The sequence below is a fragment of the Phaenicophaeus curvirostris genome, chromosome 4 (assembly GCF_032191515.1).
Source record: "Phaenicophaeus curvirostris isolate KB17595 chromosome 4, BPBGC_Pcur_1.0, whole genome shotgun sequence".
Taxonomy (NCBI): domain Eukaryota; kingdom Metazoa; phylum Chordata; class Aves; order Cuculiformes; family Cuculidae; genus Phaenicophaeus; species Phaenicophaeus curvirostris.
The window spans coordinates 16,312,592-16,332,493 of record NC_091395.1 but is presented as its reverse complement, the minus strand read 5'-3'; the positions used below and the strand labels follow the sequence as shown (position 1 = coordinate 16,332,493).

Here is a 19,902-nt window from a genome sequence, read left to right as displayed (position 1 = left end):
AAAGGCACAAGAGCCTTTGTTAAATATGGTGCAGACCAACTAAGAGTCTCAAGTCTGATAATTTCGGTGCCCTTTACTGTAAGTTCTATAGCAGTTGTCCAGACAAATTTTAAGGGGGACAGTTCTACTGTCAGAACAATTACTGCTCTTGAAAATGCTTTATAAGGGAAAGGGCAGCCTACATGGCTTTGGACAAAAAGAAACTACAGGATGGTACAGCTCAAGGACACAGAGGCAGAGATCAACACTAAATTGACTCAATGAACCACAAAACTAAAAATATATTAGAATTAAACAAATAAATCAAAACCTTTCTCAGAATTATCACAGAAGTCTGGCAGAAACCTGTGCTATACTCCTTGCAAAACAGACAAAGACTTGGTAACAATTAGCATGTCAAAACCCAAATAGAAATACTATTCAAATCACGTCCTCTAGCCAGTCTCTTAATTAAGAAAACAGTTTGCCATAGAAATATGCAGCCACTTCACAACTGTTGTGTTCACCAATGGGAGCTATTTACTTGATCAGAATAATCAGTGTGAATCATTCAGTGCGCTTCCAGAATAGCTGCAACTGATGATTTAATAAGAAAATTCTCCTTGAAAGGAAAGTAGCAGTAAGACGCTCAACAGTGCTCCAGACTGTTCCTTTTATTGTGCTGAGTGAAAGGCACAGAGCACCCTCTAAGAATTGTAAATGCTACCAATTTTTAAGTGGGAGAGGAATAGAATTCTCTTGGTGCAAGATAGAAAAATCTGTCATACATCAGGCTGCTCTCAAAGGAAGCCCTCATATGCTTTCAGGCAGAAGACAGCATTAAGGTGTGAAATTGTGTGCCATGGATGAAGAAGGGTGTTTCAGATGAAATTCTGGGCAATGCTACAAGACTACGTTTGTATAGGCTGAGGAAATACAAACTACTTGAGAGATTTATACAGTCCACAAAACAATGAAAAATTTGGAGGGCAAATCATCATATTCAAGCCAGCATCACTCTCTGCCTTTCCCATACTGAGAGTTGAATCCTGCCAAGTAAAGACAGAATACAAAATCCTCACTTCAAATCTCTTCTCCAGTTCAACTCAAAAATCATACTAGCAAGGTTACCGCCAGTTATCCTTTTTTCTTCTTCAGCATCAGTGCAATGCAACATTCAATGAATAATGGAATTCAGCAGGTTTGATGGTTCTTTCACTTACCTTGAGTCCACGAAAACTGCCTGGGCTTGTTGGGGAAGAACTGGAGGACTTTGTAGATTTTGGGGTGGATAATTGACTGCTTGGGGTTCCGTTAACTGGCCAAACAAAAGAACAGATGAATAAAAGTCAAAACCCCTAACTTGCTTTTAAACATCACATATCTCTCTGACCAGTTATCATTCAAGTCTGCATACAAAGACCAAAACAGTCTCCTCAGCATTTAGGAATAAATTATATGCTTGCAAGTCACACAACTGTACTCCTAAAACTCATGTGGCTAGATATGGGATCAAGAAGACACACAAATACAGCATTATCATTCTAGAAATTAAAAAGGCCTAGTTTGTCCTTTGGCAGTGCAAGAGCTCTGAGAAAATAATAGCCACAGCCTTCTAGAACTATATAATTTATTGTGATATTGCACAATAAAATATGGAAAGTGAAAGCATTCAAAAAGACAGTTGACCCTCCATCTCTCCTTTTTGGATCAACGCTTTTCTTTCTAGGTTGCACAAAAACATTGTTTTGTTTGTTTTTCTTCTAAGAAAAAACAAACAAACAAGAAGTATGAGCTATTTGGATGATAATGAACTTAAGCAGTAGTTCAGAAAAATATTGATTTCATTACGTAGACAGAATAGTACACCATTCATCATACATAAATATGATGCAAGATTATTTCCTCTCTAGCTGAAACTCATTTTTCCTGGGAGAGGAAAACACTAGGAAGAAATTTAAGAACTAAAAAGGATTCATAGTTGGTTCATGATGAAGAATTATTTTTTTTCAGAAAGAAAAAATAAACCCTAGCAAATATAAACTTAGCTTCAAAGTAAATAACAGTCACACCCACACATATTCTTTATGCATTAAGAAGTCTGTCAGGGGTTACCACTTCTTAACCAGCACTACTGGATATTTTTTTTTTTTAAGAAGTGTCTATCAACCAGGTATCCCAACATTCTCTGAATGCTGAAGATGCCTTCCTAGTACTATTTTTAGTCCATCTGCCAGTAGATCAGGCCAACTGCATTGCAACTTCTACAAATCCAGCCTTCACAAAAATCTCTTCCTCTGAAGTGTGATACTAAGACATAACCAACTGACATTTAGCCACAGAATAAGTCTATCTTGAAGTCTGATAACTTGGATTTACATTACCAGATCTTTTATAGGATTAAGAAGTATGTTCTTTTCTGCTAAAATAATTTAGTATATTTAGGATATTTTTGAGTTGACTTTAACTGGGGTTGTCTGCAAGAACAACAGGTGAATTATTCAAGTGGGTTTTTTTAAGCGAGATGTATTTAGGAGTATATGTGCCTCCTGCAGACCTTTTTTAACCACTTTCATTTAGATAACCACCTTGAAACCTGGCATATCAACACACCCTTGTTTTACAAAGAATTTGAAAGTATGACGATGAAAAGCTAATGAATGCTGTCTTACTGTTTTCTGTTTCTCACATACACAATTTGTTCTAGCCATTAAAAAATACTGAGCTGTAAAGTTCATGATAAAAAAATGAGATACTTGTATAGACGAATTTATTTCCAAATGACCAAGTATTACTACGGGAGGATAAAAACTTGTTTGGTCATAAATTCTTTTTATAGATCTCATAGAAAGTTTGCTATTTCCTGAACATGACCATTAAGGCCTACACTACATCCTTATCTGTCTTTAAGTCATGACCTCCCTTTTAAGTACTGACAGAATCACTATACTGTACCCTGTACCTGTGAAACGGGCTGGTGAACATATTCTTCTTCCCTCTCATAAGCGTCTAAGGAAGAACACACCAGGCTACACTGACAATACTCTAGCTCTTTGCTTATATCTTCCATAAGCTTGTTCTGAGCCAGGGGTGTGACTAGATGATGTCCTGAGATCACATCTAACTTTTGCCCTTCTACAACTTATTGTCCATTCTGCTGAGGATCTTATTTAAAAGTGTTGTCTGTAGATAAAGTTTTACCAATGTCTTCCAAGATCCACTGCATGAGAGTTGGTACATAATTTCAACAACAGCAAAAAGCTGGAATTGGCCCTGTGTAGGAATAAAAATTTTACTTTTATAGGTAGTCAGCCAACTGCTTGAGCTGGTTTTGGCTGGGATAGAGTTTATTTTCCTCACAGTACCTAGGATGGAGCCATGTTTTGTATTTGTGCTGAAATGGCACATTAATTATACAGGGATGTTTTTTCGTTATTGCTGAGCAGAACTGACAGAGTCAAACCCTCTTCTGCTCCTCAGACCTTCCCACCAGTGAGCAGACTGGGGGCACACAAAAAGTTGGGAGGGGGCACAGCTGGGACAGCTAACACCAAATGACCAAAGGAATATTCCACACCATATAACATCACACCCAGCAATAAAACTAAGGGGAAGGTTGGTGGGGAGGCTGCTGCTCAGGGAATGACTGGGCATTGGTGGCAAGCAGTAAATTTGCATCACTTGTCTTTCTTGGGGTTTATTCCTCTTTCTTTGTTATTGTCTTTTTCATTACAATTTATTATTCTTACTATTTTAGTTCAATTATTAAACTATTCTTAATAACCCACAAGTTCCTCACTTTTACCCTTCTAATTCTTTTCCCCCATGCTGCTGCAGAACAATGAGTGAGTAGCTGTGTGGTGCTTGGGTGTTGGCTGCGGTTAGACCACAACACTGCCACTTCAAACAGCAGTAACTTTTTTTCTTTACTAAAAATCCACATAAGTAATCTGTACGCATTTTTAGAACAAACTCATCCTCTGTTATTGACTTGTTGATTATTTCAGGTTTATAGAAAACTTACTTCTCTTATCTAGGTTTTAAGTATAGGGTCTTTTGAGGTTTCTTTTGTCATGTGTAGCAGTCTGATACATAGAGAAAAAAAATCTTCTCTGGTGTTCTTTAAGCAGTACATATTAGACTACAACTCTTTAGCATACTGGAATGTTGAAAATTGAAAAACCTATGAATATTTTTAAAATTGTTAGCTTCTAGTTTGGTCCAAAGTCTCAATTTGTTTACTAACCAAAATGCACGTTGCTTGTTTTAGAGATACCTTCGCTTTGACTTGAAGGTTTCAAAAAGTTTCTTAGTGTTTTAGAACTTAGGCTGAAATAACACAAGAACAAAAAAAGAGTAAGAATCTGCAAATAAAATAAAAAATGATGACATGTTTTTCCACTGATTTTCTCAGCAACTCTTACCTCATGTCTATGTGGGCTGGCTGAAATTTTCTATTACAGTCCACTTTATAATACATATCAAAATGTATTGCTCCTCAGAACACTCCTCTACTTGTAGTCAAATTATACCTTTGCAAATTTAACTTTGACTCCATTAGCTGATATCCAACAACTATAAAGCATCATGTATATTATTTTACTCAAATTATCTACATCAAGTTTCTAATTTACCAAATGCAAAATGTTTTCTGCTTGAAAATAATCACAAATACAGTGAAATGAATACACGTAAATGGAAAGGGAGGAGACACACTATTAATATACAGCCATAATAATAATGGCTCACCTGGGGATTTTGCTGAAGAATAAGCACTGGAGTAGTGGCCACCCCTCTTTACTGTACTCATATATTTGACACAAAGGAAAAAGACATAGAGGAAAGAAGTTATTAAACAGCTCTATGAAAGGAAGAAGGGTAAATAAAGATATGTAAAGACTACATGAAAAAAAAGGCAAGTAAACGGAAGGATAAATACCAGACACTTTCAATATTTTTTTCAAATGAACCTAACCATTGGGGTGTCAAAGTAGAAATAAATAAGGAAATGACAACATTAATTTCTAAATACTTAGTATAAATTCACTTTTGTTAGCTATCCCATGTGATCTCATTGGAATTAAAAAGACTGCTTGAAATGTAGATGAATTGTGAAATTTGCCCTTCACACTACATTTTTCTTTTCTGTGACCTTTCTTTTTTTCAATTCAACCATTATACACAGTTTTAAAGAACCCAGAAACATAAAATTACTTTAAACCAGCATCATTTAAGCAAGGCAAATATTGATACAGACATGAGAATATGGAACATGTTGCAGTTTTGAATACAAGCACAGGGGCTTACATGTATAGTTACATTCAAAACAGAACACTGTATATTTACATATCCAGTGATTTGATTTCAAGGTTGCTTCTCCAGGTCTGAGGGAAAAACCCCATTTTTTAAATTGTATTTAGAAATTAAATGCAAAAGTAAGAAAGGAAAAAAAAACAACCAATTTTCTCCGTTCTATTTATTTGCATAAAAGACTCAATGGTTGGAACATATGGTGGTCAGCCAAATTGTTGGCAAAACCACAATGTGAACCTTTCTTTGAAATTACAGGAAGCAGAAAAAGAATCAGCAGAAGAAAATTCTTTGTTAATAGGCAATGATATTCTAGAACATCTCCTAAAATTGATTAAAACAGTAATTTCTGATAACATTTTGTTTATATACAACAGCATTTCAAATTCAAAACTCTTAAGGGTATACTATACTTCAATGAACATGAATTTAACCACATAACCATCCTGCAGCTAACAGTCTTCAAAAAATCAAGTGCCATGCTAAAAACATATACCAAGTGTACAATTGGCAAAAATTATTCTGGTGTTCCTAAACTGAAACCTTTTGTGCCTGCTAGAAACAACATTTCTTCTCAACATTCAGAAATAAATGCAAATTTTATTATAAATTGGTATTAGTATTCCTCTCTTGCGAGACCTCATCTGAAATATTATGTCCAGTTCTGGAATTCTCAACATAGGAAGGATATGGAACTGTTGGAATGGGTCCAGAGGAGGGCTACAAAGATGATCAGAGGGCTGGAGCACCTCCCATAGGAGGACAGGCTGAGAGAGTTGGGGTTGTTCAGCCTGGAGAAGAGAAGGCTCCAAGGAGATCTTATAGCAACCTTCCAGTACCTGAAGGGGCTACAAGAAAGCTGGGGAGGGACTTTTCACTAAGGCTTGTGGTGATAGGACTAGGGGCAATGGGTATAAACTGGAGAGAGGCAGACTTAGATTACACGTAAGGAAGAATTTCTTCACCATGAGAGTGCTGAGGCACTAGCACAGGTTGCCCAGGGAAGCTGTGGCTGCCCCATCCCTGGAGGTGCTCAAGGCCAGGTTGGATGGGGCCTTGGGCAGCCTGGGCTGGTGGAAGGTGTCCCTGCCCATGGCAGGAGGGATAGAATTAGATGAACTTTAAGGTCCCTTCCAACCCAAACTAGTCTATGATTCTATGATTACACCTGAGACAAACTTAAAAAACCCCACTTTTTCCAAGAGAAAACAAAGTATGGTCCTTGTATTTCAGACAGAGCCAACAGTTTTTTCACTTCATCAAACAAATTCTAACTTTCATGTATTTTACATGTTCAGCTCTTTCCTAGGAGTAGTACCTGAGGCAGGTGATTTGCTTCGACGTGAAGGTCCTGGACTTTTGGAGCCAGTATACCTCAAACCAGATGATCGGGAATAAGATGACTTCATAACACGGCATTCTATAAAGCAAGCAGGTAAGAGTTTTGACAACATTTCAATGTACAGGCTTCCTCCAAACACTGCTCTTGTTGTTTATTATTCAGAAAATGAACATCAGTATTTCCTAAACATGCTTGCCCAACTGAATTAAACAAATTTACAAAAGCATCTCAGAACTTTAACCTACATACCATACGAACATATTTGAGCTACTCAAATGCCCTATGTAACATTCTGAATGCAACATTTCTTATGTTTCGAAGCAGGATTATTACTATAAATCAAGTTTGTACGTACATACAGCTGAAAGAGTAAAGAAGCCAGCTGACGCCAAGTTCTGGTAAGTCAGTAAACCCTGCACACTGCAACTGCCCACAAAGCCCCATTTACTTTCTTTTGCAAGAAACCGGTGCTGTGACCCATTTTAAAGAGGTGAAAAAACGTCTGTTGTTTCCAAAAGGCTGAGACAATAGACTACTGCCATTCACCATCAGTTTTACAAGGTCCAATGCAAAAACCCCACCAAAACTAACGCAATAGCTTAGAAACCAAGAGTTGGAGGGGGAAGACAAAGAGATGGCTATAGAACATGTTCTAACCTGTGGCTTAGCTCAATCACTTCACTCATTACAAGTGGACGAATGTTCAAATATAGATGTTTTCTTACTTTCAGTCTGAAAATGTCAGTTTGTGTCAGCCCACAACACTTTGTCTGTGAAGCAGTTTTTAGCTAATAGCAACATCACTGTGCTTGAGCACCCACCCTATTTACCAGACCTCTATCCTTCTTCCCAAAGATCCAGTCAGTGTTCAAAGGAACCCATTTTTTGTCAGCAGAAGATGTGAAAGCAAAAATGAAAGGCTGTTGTGGATCTCTGTCAAGAAAATGATCTATGGAATTGATTTGAACGTTGGCTGCATTTTATGCAGCCATGTGTCAGTGCAGAAGGGAACTATTTTGAAGGTGACTGCAGAAGATTTTCTTAATTTGTTAAATAAAATTAACAAATCAACAAACTCTTATAGGCACAGTCTCTGGGTGCTTCTTTGAGTTGAACCTTGTACATTACTAAGTAAAGGACAACCTAAATGGGACAGGAATCAATGGGCAAACATGTACTGACATTTTAAACATTTTAATTCCTACAGTTAGCATCCACTGTAAATCACTCCCAATGGAATCATATAAATTTCCCTCCAAATTTTGTCCCTGTTATTCAACACTATGATCTCAATGCCATCATTATGACACCATGTAACCATCAAAAACAGAGCTGCATCCCCTGCCAGTCAAGCAATTTTCCACTCTGTACCTAACCTGCTTTTCTCCATGAAGATCTCCAGTTATTAGAGGAAAGCAGGGACCATCAAAACTGAAGAGAACAAAGAGGAAAAAACTCTCCATCACTGGGTTCTTAGAAAGGAAATAAGTCCAATTAGCCTCTGTCTGGTCTAATGGGAAAAGCAAATTAAGGCCTTAAAATCTGCAAGGGAAATTATTATTTTCCCCAGCCTGTGATTTGTACTATGAGTTAATACAACCATGCTCTTCCATTCCTGCAGAAGAGTAAAATCACACCTTAGCCAGTCTATAACTACATTACAAAAAATACCGTTCTTGTCACCCCCATACTAGCTGAATCAACATAATCATGCAGTTCTGGAAAATTAGGATGCTGGCAACAACAACAGAATGGGAGCCAGCTGAATCCTCCATCCATCAAAATGTATGGAACAGTGGCTACATCTATGCTTCTTGATGTATCTGAAGATGAAATTATAGCATTGATAAAAATCAGAAAAACAGCCACTGCTTTTGCTTTCAGTTACCTGAGAGCAAGGCAAGTTGTCCCTCTCCCCTCTTATTCACAGCCTGAAACTCTTCTCAAATAACTTGTTGTTTTCTTAACTATAGATTTTTTTTTCATAAAAGATAATAAGGTGATTCTACAGCTGAAACAATACAGACAGCACAGATACAAAGTACCAGTTTGTCTCACCTCCATCCCCACTCAGCACGTCCTTATAACCTCACAATACAAACAGGTTCAGCATTTGGTCTATGGCAGACAAGACTATGTGGAATGCCTAGCAGGAGAATTCAAGACCTGAAATGAGTGTGGTTACAGATGTTCTTTTTAAAAAATCTCATGAAGACGGCCATATGGAAATCATCTTACAGTCACTGATGCCAAAAGTGAATGTTTTTAACAGATTTTAGATTCATTAGATCTGTGACTAAACCTTTTAAAATTCAATGCTGTTTTCCATGTAACTTTAGAGACAGAGTCTAAGAAAACAGATCAGGTTTGTTAGTGCATGTTAACAAAATTACAGAATCCAGACAATGGTTTGGAAAACCTTTTTAATCCATAGGAAAATATATTCTCATGCATATTTTCCTAAACTATAAAATTCTTGAAGATTGAACAGGGGCAGCAAGGAGGAGGAGCAGGGAACACAACACACAAGTTCTCAATCAAGTTGACAATTTCAGTGGATTTCAGATATACAGTCTTACCACTGTGATCCAACACGAAGTCATCCTGAGCATATCGGTATTTCTCAGGCCCACATGCAATGAAGACATCATCATCTCCAAAGAAGTCCTGCAAGCATGTCACCTTGACAGCAAAATATACAAAGCAAAATAAACAAATGTTGCACTTTCAAATACGAAATCTTCAGTTTGTCAGCAACAATTAGTAAGTGTTTTTCCTTTTCAAAGCGATACCACAATGTTCTTTTCTAGCAACAGAAACACTCTAATTCTCAAATACTGTGGCTCTCCTCCCAGTGCAGGAAACCTCAGTGTCAAGAATGCAACACTGCTCAAATATCAAAGCTTCTTGCATTCTTACATTAAATGCTTATGGGAAAAACTGTTGAGTCATAATGATTGCATCTACAAATTTAATTTTTTATGCTCTGACGCATCTAGTTTCTATCTTTTAATGCCATGTTAAAAAAAAATTAATTCCCTCTTTTATTGAAAGGTTTTCCATATTCAAGAAGAAAAGAAATAGAGAGTTCCTTTCATGCCCTTTGCAGCTGCCTGTTCCTAATTGTACAAGTAATGATGTTACAATGTATTTGAAGGACAGATATCAGAAAGAAAAATGATTTAGACATACTTTAGAAACACAAAACCAAAGACCTTGAAAAAATCTCACTCCTTAAAAGTCAATAAAAGTCAGCGTGAGAGGGAGCATGTGTCTGCTTTAGAAACAGCTAAAATCAGAAGTGCCATGATAAGAAATACCACCAAACTCATTCTAACTCCCTTGTAAGAAAAAAAAAAAAAGGGTTTGCAGATCGCAAGTTATTTTTCAAATATAAACAGATTAAAATTTTACCGTATAATTGCTGCCCTGTTCTTTTTACCACTGCATGCTCAAACGACATCCAGGAATAAAAGCTGTGTAGAAGCTAAGAAAGCTAGAACCATTTGGTAAACCTATATAATTAAAGAGGTAACACAAAACACTGCTTTTAGGGAAACTAGTTTTTTTTTCCTTTCCAGATATCTGTCAACACCATTTGCATATTTTACCCACTGTGATAATAGTAAACATTGGCAGAACTACAGGAAGGGGTCTCTACTGCCTGCAGTATTCTGGGAAACACTCAGAATACCAATGACCTCCAGCTCTCTGCAAGAACACCCACACAGGGCATTTACCAGCAGCGCAGTTGTCATGGCAGCTAACCCAGGAATAACAGCCGGTGCCCTTACAGTGAGATCCCCACTATGGTGCCACATGCAGCATCCAGCATTTGTGTCACTGCTTCATGCAGCCAAAGGACTCCAGCCATCAGCAAAATCCTTTTACTGTTATCTCACCACTGCAATGACAATCTGCTCTCATTGACGAGAGACATATTCAGCTGTACTTGAAGCCACTGCTTCTAGTTATCCAAAGAGGCAGTAATAACTGGATTCAAAGGCTGCACAAATTTAAGAGAAAATTTGCTACGATGACATTTATTCCCCTCTACTTAATAACTATCTCTACAGGACACATTATAATTTCCACAGATTTCAGGAATCCAGCAACCGATTTAAACCCATCACTACAGGAAAAGCTGTGATAAGTGTAAGAACGCTTATCCCAGTAGCACTGCTGGAGACGGGCAAAGATGTTCCAAGGCACAAGTTCACACCCAAAGCCCCCCAAACCATTTCCACAAGTTCTATCTACCCATCACTGCTCCACTCCTGCCCTCAGTGCCCTTGCAGTGCGGTTTTGAACAGGTAAGAGTTAAATGTTCCAGTTTAGCAAAGCCTAAATTAATCTTGTAATTGGCTTCAATTGCAAGAAACCCAAACATGCATGCAAGAGGATCAATATCCAGTAATTCAAAACTCGAAGTACTTGTTACCAAAAAAGCAACCTTTTCTCATAGAACTTCCCCTTTATAACAGCAGCACATACTATTAAATACACATTATGTTACAGAAGTGGTGTAACTGACAGTAGTTTGCAAGACCATTATTGGTAAAACCATTTTAAAATCACACAGCTTGTAAAAATGTGGTTTACAATCAGAAAAAAAAATGAAGCACAAACTCACAGGAATGGACAAAAATGCAAGTCAAAATGTTAAAGCGGGAGAGAAAAACATCTATTTGAAAAATCAGTTTCCTAATCCTCTGCTGTCTAATGTCACATACACCCACCATATTTACCTTTTAAAATAGGTTTATATTTCTGACAAGTATTTATAACCAAAGAAGTTTGTTCTTTCCAAAGTAATACTTCTTCAGTCAGATAAAGCTACTGGACTAGAACATATAAATTGTGTTCCACACAGAAATCCCTCTTCTATTACCATCACACAGGCCTAGAAACATAATTTACACCACCCCCTACTTCTACTTCTGAATCTAACAAGCAGAAGACACATTCCCACCAGATGAAACGCAAATAATGATTGTTCTTTTATAGACAGAATCAACAGGTATTTAATAATTGTCCTTATGATGAAGCTACAATTAAAAAAATTTAATTACATCAACAAACTTTCATTCACAAGGTCCTCCAAACTCTAGAGGGTAAAAAAAAAAGTACTAAGAAAATTTCAGAGATTGACATTACAGAGGTTTTATAAACACCTGAAAAATTACTAAAGCATTCAATTTGTCTCAAATCTTTAGCACTAAAGATAGCTCTGTAACCATATAACATCACCCTCTAGCAAGGAGCTGACTGGATAAACTGCACAAATATGCTTCATTCTAAATGTAGAAGGATGAGCTTAAAAATAAATAGTTGGGCTCAATTTAGCACGTCTGATTCAATTTAAGTAAGCACCACCCACCAGGACTGTACAGTTTAAGTCTGAAGAGCTGCACCCTGTGTCTGGGGAAAGCTTCTCTGGATGACTATTTCTCTACACCAGCTGAAAAGGGAACTAAAACATCAAAACTGGACGTGCAAGGCTGTTTATAACAATGGAAGAAATATTTATATCTACTGACTCCAAGAAAACAGGATATGGTGTAAATATTTTTAAAAGGAAACATAACATATGAGGCAAAAGGGAAACTGGGAAAACTGGCATGCACAGTAACAGCTGGATTTGTGCATGTGTTTTCAGCTCAGCAGTAGTGACAAACATCTGAGGCTGAAATTCTTAAAGAAATGCAGTGGGTTTTTCTCCATGAATTGCTGGGAAAACATGCAAACAATTTGTTAAATGTCAGCATGACAAATCTAGATACAACCTCCCTCCTATTGCCTTCAGCATGAGTTGTCCACATTTCTGCTGGGAAATGCTGCTTCTCTTGGACCGGGACAGACTACAGCTGACGGTTTTGACCTTTGCCCCTTGCAACAACTTTTATCCCCGAGTAAGCAGAAGTCTATATATTTGTCTATTTTGCTGGTCATACTATATTTGCGATCATTGTTTTTGTGTCTCCTTTTCCAAATAAAGTTACTCCTCACTGCCATACAGTCAGTCCCATTAAAATTCTCGCAGTGTTTTTGAAGCTGTTGGGCTTACATCTCAAGAGCTTAAAGCAAAAAATGCAAGGAAAGCACTTCTGCAGAAACAGGTCAGTTGTCTGGTTTCTATTTCAGTTCCATTACCAAAAGGGGCAGACTTAACTTTCAAAAGGAAGAGTTTCCTCTGGGCAGCCTCAGGAACTTAAAAAGGAAGGTGAAAAGGGCATTCCCACCCCTTCCCACTGAGCAGTGTGATTTTAAGACAGATTTTGCTACCTTGGGACTTGAGTTTAGTCTCTGCACTTTCACAGAAAAACTTGACCAAGGGAAAAGTGGTGTATGTGTTCAACCAGTATTCTTAACTACTTATGGCCATCAATATCCTTCATGGCTGAAACCACATGTGGCACAGAAGAGGTTCAGTATCAGCTTAAGGCTGCTATTTGCCTGGTTATACTGAGTCATGTTTCCTGACGTGTCTTCAGTAAGCAGTGAGTAGCTAGAATACCTAGGAAGTAGGAATACAAAGAAAAGTCAAACTAATGAGCCTCTGACATGACCTTTAACAAATAAAACACAACTGTAATTGTCAGTATTCTTTTTTTAATTAACAATCTACTCCATTTGGTAGAAACGACAAAGTGTTGAAGACAACTATGCTGAGTGATTCAGAAGCAAGGAAAAAAGAAACTGTTCAAGAGCCAAGCAAGTGTGGAAGCCCACACTGAACAAGAAAAAACACTACTATATCAGACATATAGTAAACCCGGAAAATCAGGGCAAGTGATAAAGATTCCTGCTGGCATCAAGAAGAAGCACTTGACACTTGCAAAAGCTTCTGTTCCTCACCAGCTTAGGTTCTCCATGACAGCTCTACTACAGAATCTCTCTAGGAGTTCCCAAATAAAACAAACTTACACAACACTAAAAGGAGGATAAGCAAGCTACTAACCTCTGATGCAATGCTTTAAAAAGCTCAACTGCTACACATCTACCCAAAACACCTATAGGGTAGACTTGGAAGTCCTAAAGTTTGTGGACATATAACCATGAACTTGATAGACTCTGGACACCTTTCCTACTGGCTGGAGCTACGAGGACTATGCAATGCCTCTCTGAAAGGCAGCTCCCCATAAGGTCATTAGCAGACCAGGACGAAGAAAATCTCCTTTGTTCTCTAAAAATAATTGTAACTAGGTCAAATAATTCTTTACTTCTGAGGCTCAACATACACGTTTATTTTGTCTGCCACTAAAATGCTCAACGTAGTAACAGAGATCAGATCATGCAAAAAGTATGCAAAAGTATTGCCTGTGTTACAAAATTAAAACATTAATAACCTGATCTTGTTATATGACTGTGCATCCTGCCTAACAAATTTACTTCAGATTTTAAAGACTGTGATCTTCCTTTGTATTACCTTCCTATGGTTCTTGACAAAATACACTTTTTTTAAAATTGAGTTGATTTGTTTGTTTGTTTGCAATTTACTCAGGGGCTCTAAGACCTTTCTAACAGACTGAGTTAATCTGTTTGTGAAAGCATGTTGATGATCCTTTTTCTCTACAGCTAATTCAGGTAGCTGATTTGCTTTTTGGTCTTACTTTACACAAAGTCCTTCTTTAACCCATGCAGTTGGATAGCTTCAGGCTTGAGACCTGCTCTGCTGCAGTCAATGGAATTATTCACATTCATGAAGCTATGTACAGTCACAGGTTGTTAAAGGTCTGAGGGCCTCCCCAGCTCTGCTGGACATGGCATTAAAACTATATAATAAATCTGACTTCTTGGGTCAGAACTTCCACAAGACATTGTCTGATTTACCATTTGAGGTTTGGCATCTGGCATCTTTTTGCCTTTTCCTTTAAGTTTATTAAATTCAGGAAACAGGCAGAGAAAATTTTAAATTTTCTGTTTTTAAAAAACTGTAAATGTTGAATTTGCCTGCCTGGCATAAAGGCAGCTTATTAACCTATTTAGGGAAAGAATAGTACATAAATAAACCCCAGACATTTAAATGAAGACCATAATGAGAATAATTCTTCTAGGCCATCTTCCTAAATGACTATTTAATCAATGTCTATCTCGTATTGTTACAGTCATCACTAGAAAATTAACTTCCTTTCACTGATACTCCATGATGAGGAACAGCAGTGAAAAGGGAGGAGACATAATTCTTCTGTCCCATAGGGAATCCAAAGAGTAAGAAAGAAAACAGAAATGTTAAATCTTTGCCTGCTGCCTTGTAAACAGAAAAAGTCTGGCGGTAAGCCCAGGCTACGCCTAATACAGTATGACAATGCAGAAAGACTGCATAAACAGACTAGTCAGGTCACCACAACTCATACAGCTATTGGGAATAGATGACAGAACAGAGCACATACTGCATTTTAGTTTTACTTCAATTTGAAACAGATTTTTGTATATATTTTTTAACAACCTGAAGTTCAATTCAGAAAATGAATACAGGTAGAAATGGAAGAGTGCATTTGGGTGCGATTCAAATAGATCATTCTCACTGCAATGGAAATGACAGTAGGAAAAATAAGCTGTGAGAATATGCACATGTTAAACTGAGTTCCTCTGTTTCTTTAAGCATTCCAGTACTGCAGGACTTTATAGTAAGATCCATTCACCATTTTTTCCCCAAAGGGCAAAACTGATCTCTTTCTGCAAAATCATATTTCAAGTATTGCACTGATTACATGCAGCTATTCAGAAATTGGAAAATTACAGTCGAAAAGGATGAAAATTCCGGAAATCTTGAATAATTTTGAATCACAATGTACAACTTGTCTGTCTCTCTTTGTAACACAAAACCCTTCAGAACAAGCCTTCTCACAGTGTTATCCACTACTTCAACTAAAGTCAATTATTTTGGTATATTGAACAGGAAAATTTAAGGTTATGCTTCTCACTTTCAAAAGTAACACAAAGAAACAACAGCCTTAGTAAATATGGAATAAGTGGAAGCTGGAAAGAGATAATTAACAAATGCAGCTCATCATATGACCATAATCCAATTTGCCTGAAGAGAAAAAGAAATGACAGTATTTTCAGCTACAAGACAAGGATTATGCCTTTTGCCATAGATGCATTAATTGCAGCAGTTCAAAAGTTAGTGTAATAGATTCTTTTCTGTTTTCTACTGCATAACTGGGAAGCCTAATACAGAAACAAAAATAGCACCTGACTTCAACACAGCTAACCTTCCATCTTACCACTGAGCAGCTAGTCTAAAAATAAAAGCCATTTGTACTATGAAAGAACACTGAAAGAAAAAGGTGTACATATAAGGACAGACAGCTAGCTCATCCAATTCAGTAAAATCTTACGGATTTAATGACACCCTGTTCCAGAACACAAATGTAGTTAAAATATAAATTGGGTAATTTTTTTCCATAAAATTACCCCTTTTGCACTATTATAGAAACCAGACCCCTTAGCTAACCACCCTGCTTGAAACACATAGCATTCACATACTATGGAGAACTTCAAAAAAACTGAAATAATATGACCAAATATGCAATATATAATACCATTGTTTCTCTGATTCTTAAGATCAGGAGAGTTACTATGGCACACAATTAAAATCTGCTGTAGTCCAAGGTTTCCACTGTTCATGGGCAGAAAATACTTCCTGGAGAGGTTACAGAAGCTGCAGATCTTTAAATGAGAACTGTTTTTCATAGGCAAATAAGAAATTAAAACTCTGTGTTTCTGGCCAGTGCAGAAAGAATAAAAGTAGAGGCAGAAATCTGGAAAGGTCCTTTGATAAAAGGTACAAATAAATTTTCTAAATTTTCTAATGAATCCCTAAGCTTTAAATGGAAATTTTAGTTTTACAGTGGAACAGGTTGCACAGAGAGGTTGTAGATGCCTCATCCTTGGAAACAATTCAAGGCTAGGTTGGTCAGGGCTCTGAGCAACCTGATCTAGGTGAAGATGTCCCTGCTTATTACAGGAAGGCTGGACTAAATGACTTGTAAAGGTCCCTTCCAATCCAAACCATCCTATGATTCTATGGTTTTCCTATGGCTTGAATTGCTGATGTAGTAGCTGCTAAAGTCAGGTTTCTGTTCAAATTCTATTTAAAAAAATCAAGTTAACTAAGATTCAAAATATTAGTTTAAATGCACAATTTAATGTTGTTATGTAGACATATAAAATGTTATTGTTTTCTGAGTTCCTGTGTGAGGGTTTTGATCTTGTACTCATTCAAAGCTATTTCCTACAGCACTGCAATAGAGGGGATAAAGTTTAGATATCCTGTAAATTCAGATCTCCATCAGTTCTGTCCCCGCTATATACACCACTCAACATAAGTCTTGCTAAAACCTGCTGAGCTCCTTACAGACAAGAAGGATGCTTTTCACCTGTATTTTAAGTTTTGGTCATTTAACATTTTTAAACCTAAAGTTACTTCATTTAATCAGCACTCTACCTGTTTCAGTAAAACAAAAACAGCACTTCCAACTAACCTTGCAGTTCTATTCTTACAATATTAGCTTATAGGTTTTGTAATGCTCACTGGTTGCCATACATTCAAACAGCACACAGACCTTTCAAAGGCATTTGATTCTTGAAGCATCCTTCTCACTTAATTGCGAACTGGAAATACCAAAACAAAAGTAAGCTTATGGATGCTCTCTATTCACCATTTCAAACAATAACATTTCACAGATTAAATAACATAAACTCACTGTAAAAATAATGTGTAGATATTTGTATACTGTGAAGATATTTGGGGCTCAGCAAAATAGCATCCATGCTTGCTCTGCTTTGCCTGTTATGAGCTACTAAGGTCTTTTGAACTTCTATGTGTCATCTGGAATAGTTATTCTTGGCTAGGGGCATCAAGTAAAAAAAAGCAAGGATATAAATGATTAATTGAAAGGTTAGCTGCTCAGAAATGTGAGAAAAATTACAGCAATACAAAATACGGTTTCTGTTTCGTCTAACTGGCTTTCAGAGATCCAATTCAATTCCAATTAACTCCCAGCTTCAGCCAACATTATTTCAAAGCCTTCTGCCGCTGCTTCTGATTGCTTTACAGATGATAAACAGATATACAACACATTTGAAGATGCAGGGACATCTTTGATTTTGTGTTCAGACAGCAAATAGATTATGAAGACATTGGAAAAGCAACAGTTCTAGGCACTAACAAAAGAACACACTTATCAATACTGTGATACTAGAAAACCTATCAGGAAAAAAAGGTATCTCCATCAGTTTCTCCTTGAAAACAAAACACAACAAAATCTCATATGCATTTCTTCCTTCATGTCTGAAAATGTCAGTTTTTCCTTCAAAGAAACATCCAGAAGTTTAAGGAAAAAAGCAAAATGGACACATTTTGAGGCACAGAACAAAACCAACCCTGTCCCCCAAAACTTTCCAGACTACATAACAGTACAGAAAAGGAGTGCTAAGTAACATTTCTCAGTCACCTGCTGTAAGGCTTGGGTGAAGTGTTTAGATGTCTTATTTTAAAATAACACTGTATTAAACTTTTATTGCTATATTGCTATCAGCAGCTTGGAAATTTACTTCAGTGAGTTGGGTAGGAGTTAGGTGACAGTACTTTTTTTGAACTACAGGCTGACTAAATTTGTTAGGCATTTGTTTTTAGGCAAAACGTGAGTAAACCACAAGGTGACAAAAATACAATAAACTAGTAAATATTAAAAACCCCTAAAGCAGTCTCAATGACTGTTTCTGCTGAGCTAGAACATCAGAGATGCTGCTGAACATTGGAAGCATCTGGCAACATTACCTTGTTTTGTAGACCTCTGTATCAGTTACATGATAGGTGCTTTGAAATGCATGAAAAAGATTCCCTGTTTTAATTAATTAGTTCAGAATTCATTACTTGTAACTGGAATTAAATTTTCAGAGCACTGGAACAATACATTGTAGATTGTTGCTGCCAATCCATTTCCAAACCATTTAATTTTTTTTTTAAAGAAGCTTTAAAATTATATTCCAGGCCTCCTCCTACAAGACACTGAAGTGTAAAACGGAAAAACCACAATCTTCAAATCAAAGACCAACTTCAGCGAAACTCAACACTGCAGGCTTTGCTGCTCCCAGAAAACAATGCTGGCACTTCAAAATAATTTTTCACTTTCTTCCAGTTATATTTGAAAATACTTGAATCAATACTTTCTTCCTACCTCCTACCACTCATTGAAGAACAAATAAAAAACACATTAATTCCTGTAATATAAACCTCTTCTGACTTTAGAGTTACATAAATGTGACTTCAGAATTACATAAACCTAACTGACATAACGGAAGGCTCAATGCAAAATTTAGATTAGTATAAACTTGAGATTTTGGCTGATCAAATATTTTCAGTGGTCTGGCTTAGTCTGTTTTTTCCAAAATTTTACTTGAGATAACTGCTGCTAAAAGAAAGTCTCTCAGGTTTGTGGTTTTCCTATAATAAAGTCAGAGTTCACTAAATACATTAATTTATCCAAGGGCTGTTTTTTTTCAAATCACCCTTTTTTCCTCTACTTAAAAGCATTAATACATTTCTGAAAGCCTTTTAAATACAATGAGAACTTTGAATTGGGAATTATCTGTTAATTTCAAGTTACTGGCGTTCTTGTCTGTTTTTAAAATCACCAGTTCATCAAGCATTTCTTCATTCTTTGTCTTCAGAATGTAATAGACCTCATTAGTTTCAATACATTGACCACTTTCTGCCAAAAAAAACCCCATAAATGCAGCCGTAGAACCCCTTCCCATTTCTAGTCATATTTTACACAAAGCTAGCCAGTCTGGAGATCACTAGTCACCTATTTCTGGGTAAATAAACAACAAAAACTGCAGCTCCCTTCAAGCTAAACCAAGACCAGGCTATGGTATGAGAAGTGAGAGTTAAATATAGAGATATCATCTTTTCCTCATTAATCACATACCAGAAAAAGCATTATGAGATAGCTTTGTTTCTGCTAGCGCCAGCGTGTAATAAAAATACTTCTTCACCATTCAGGGTGGGGAGATACATTTAATTAGTTTTCCTGTTTTCAGCTTTGACCGAAGAGGATTTTGTACATTACTCAATTGCAAATGTAGATAAAAATGTAAACTATGTAACTGTTTACAATAAAACTGGGAACAGATGAGAGTTCCCAGCTGCAATACATACACAGCTAGCAACGTGGAGATCACCTCCAATGATCTATGGGATGCTCCCTCTGTTCCTGATCCTAAGCTAGTCTGGGGCAGTTTAAAAAAGCAAATGCAGC

The 19,902-nt window shown here is 36.9% G+C and overlaps 1 protein-coding gene across 4 annotated transcripts in view; it reads right to left on the bottom strand.

Annotated features, from left to right (window-relative positions):
• The window catches only part of DCLK2 (doublecortin like kinase 2), an 84,037-nt gene that overhangs the window by 31,680 nt on the left and 32,455 nt on the right, over positions 1-19,902 (bottom strand). For 2 of the 4 annotated variants that reach the window (XR_011337323.1, XM_069855342.1), the window contains exons 3-6: positions 9,211-9,313; positions 6,608-6,709; positions 4,729-4,779; positions 1,203-1,297 (exon numbers count right to left, since the gene is read on the bottom strand). Coding sequence is in view for 2 of the 4 variants with exons in the window: in XM_069855342.1 (XP_069711443.1) it covers positions 1,203-1,297; positions 4,729-4,779; positions 6,608-6,709; positions 9,211-9,313 (351 nt within the window). In the remaining 2 variants the exon portion in view is untranslated. The remainder of the gene's footprint in view (positions 1-1,202; positions 1,298-4,728; positions 4,780-6,607; positions 6,710-9,210; positions 9,314-19,902) is intronic. The other 2 variants (XR_011337324.1, XM_069855343.1) reach the window with 1 other exon arrangement.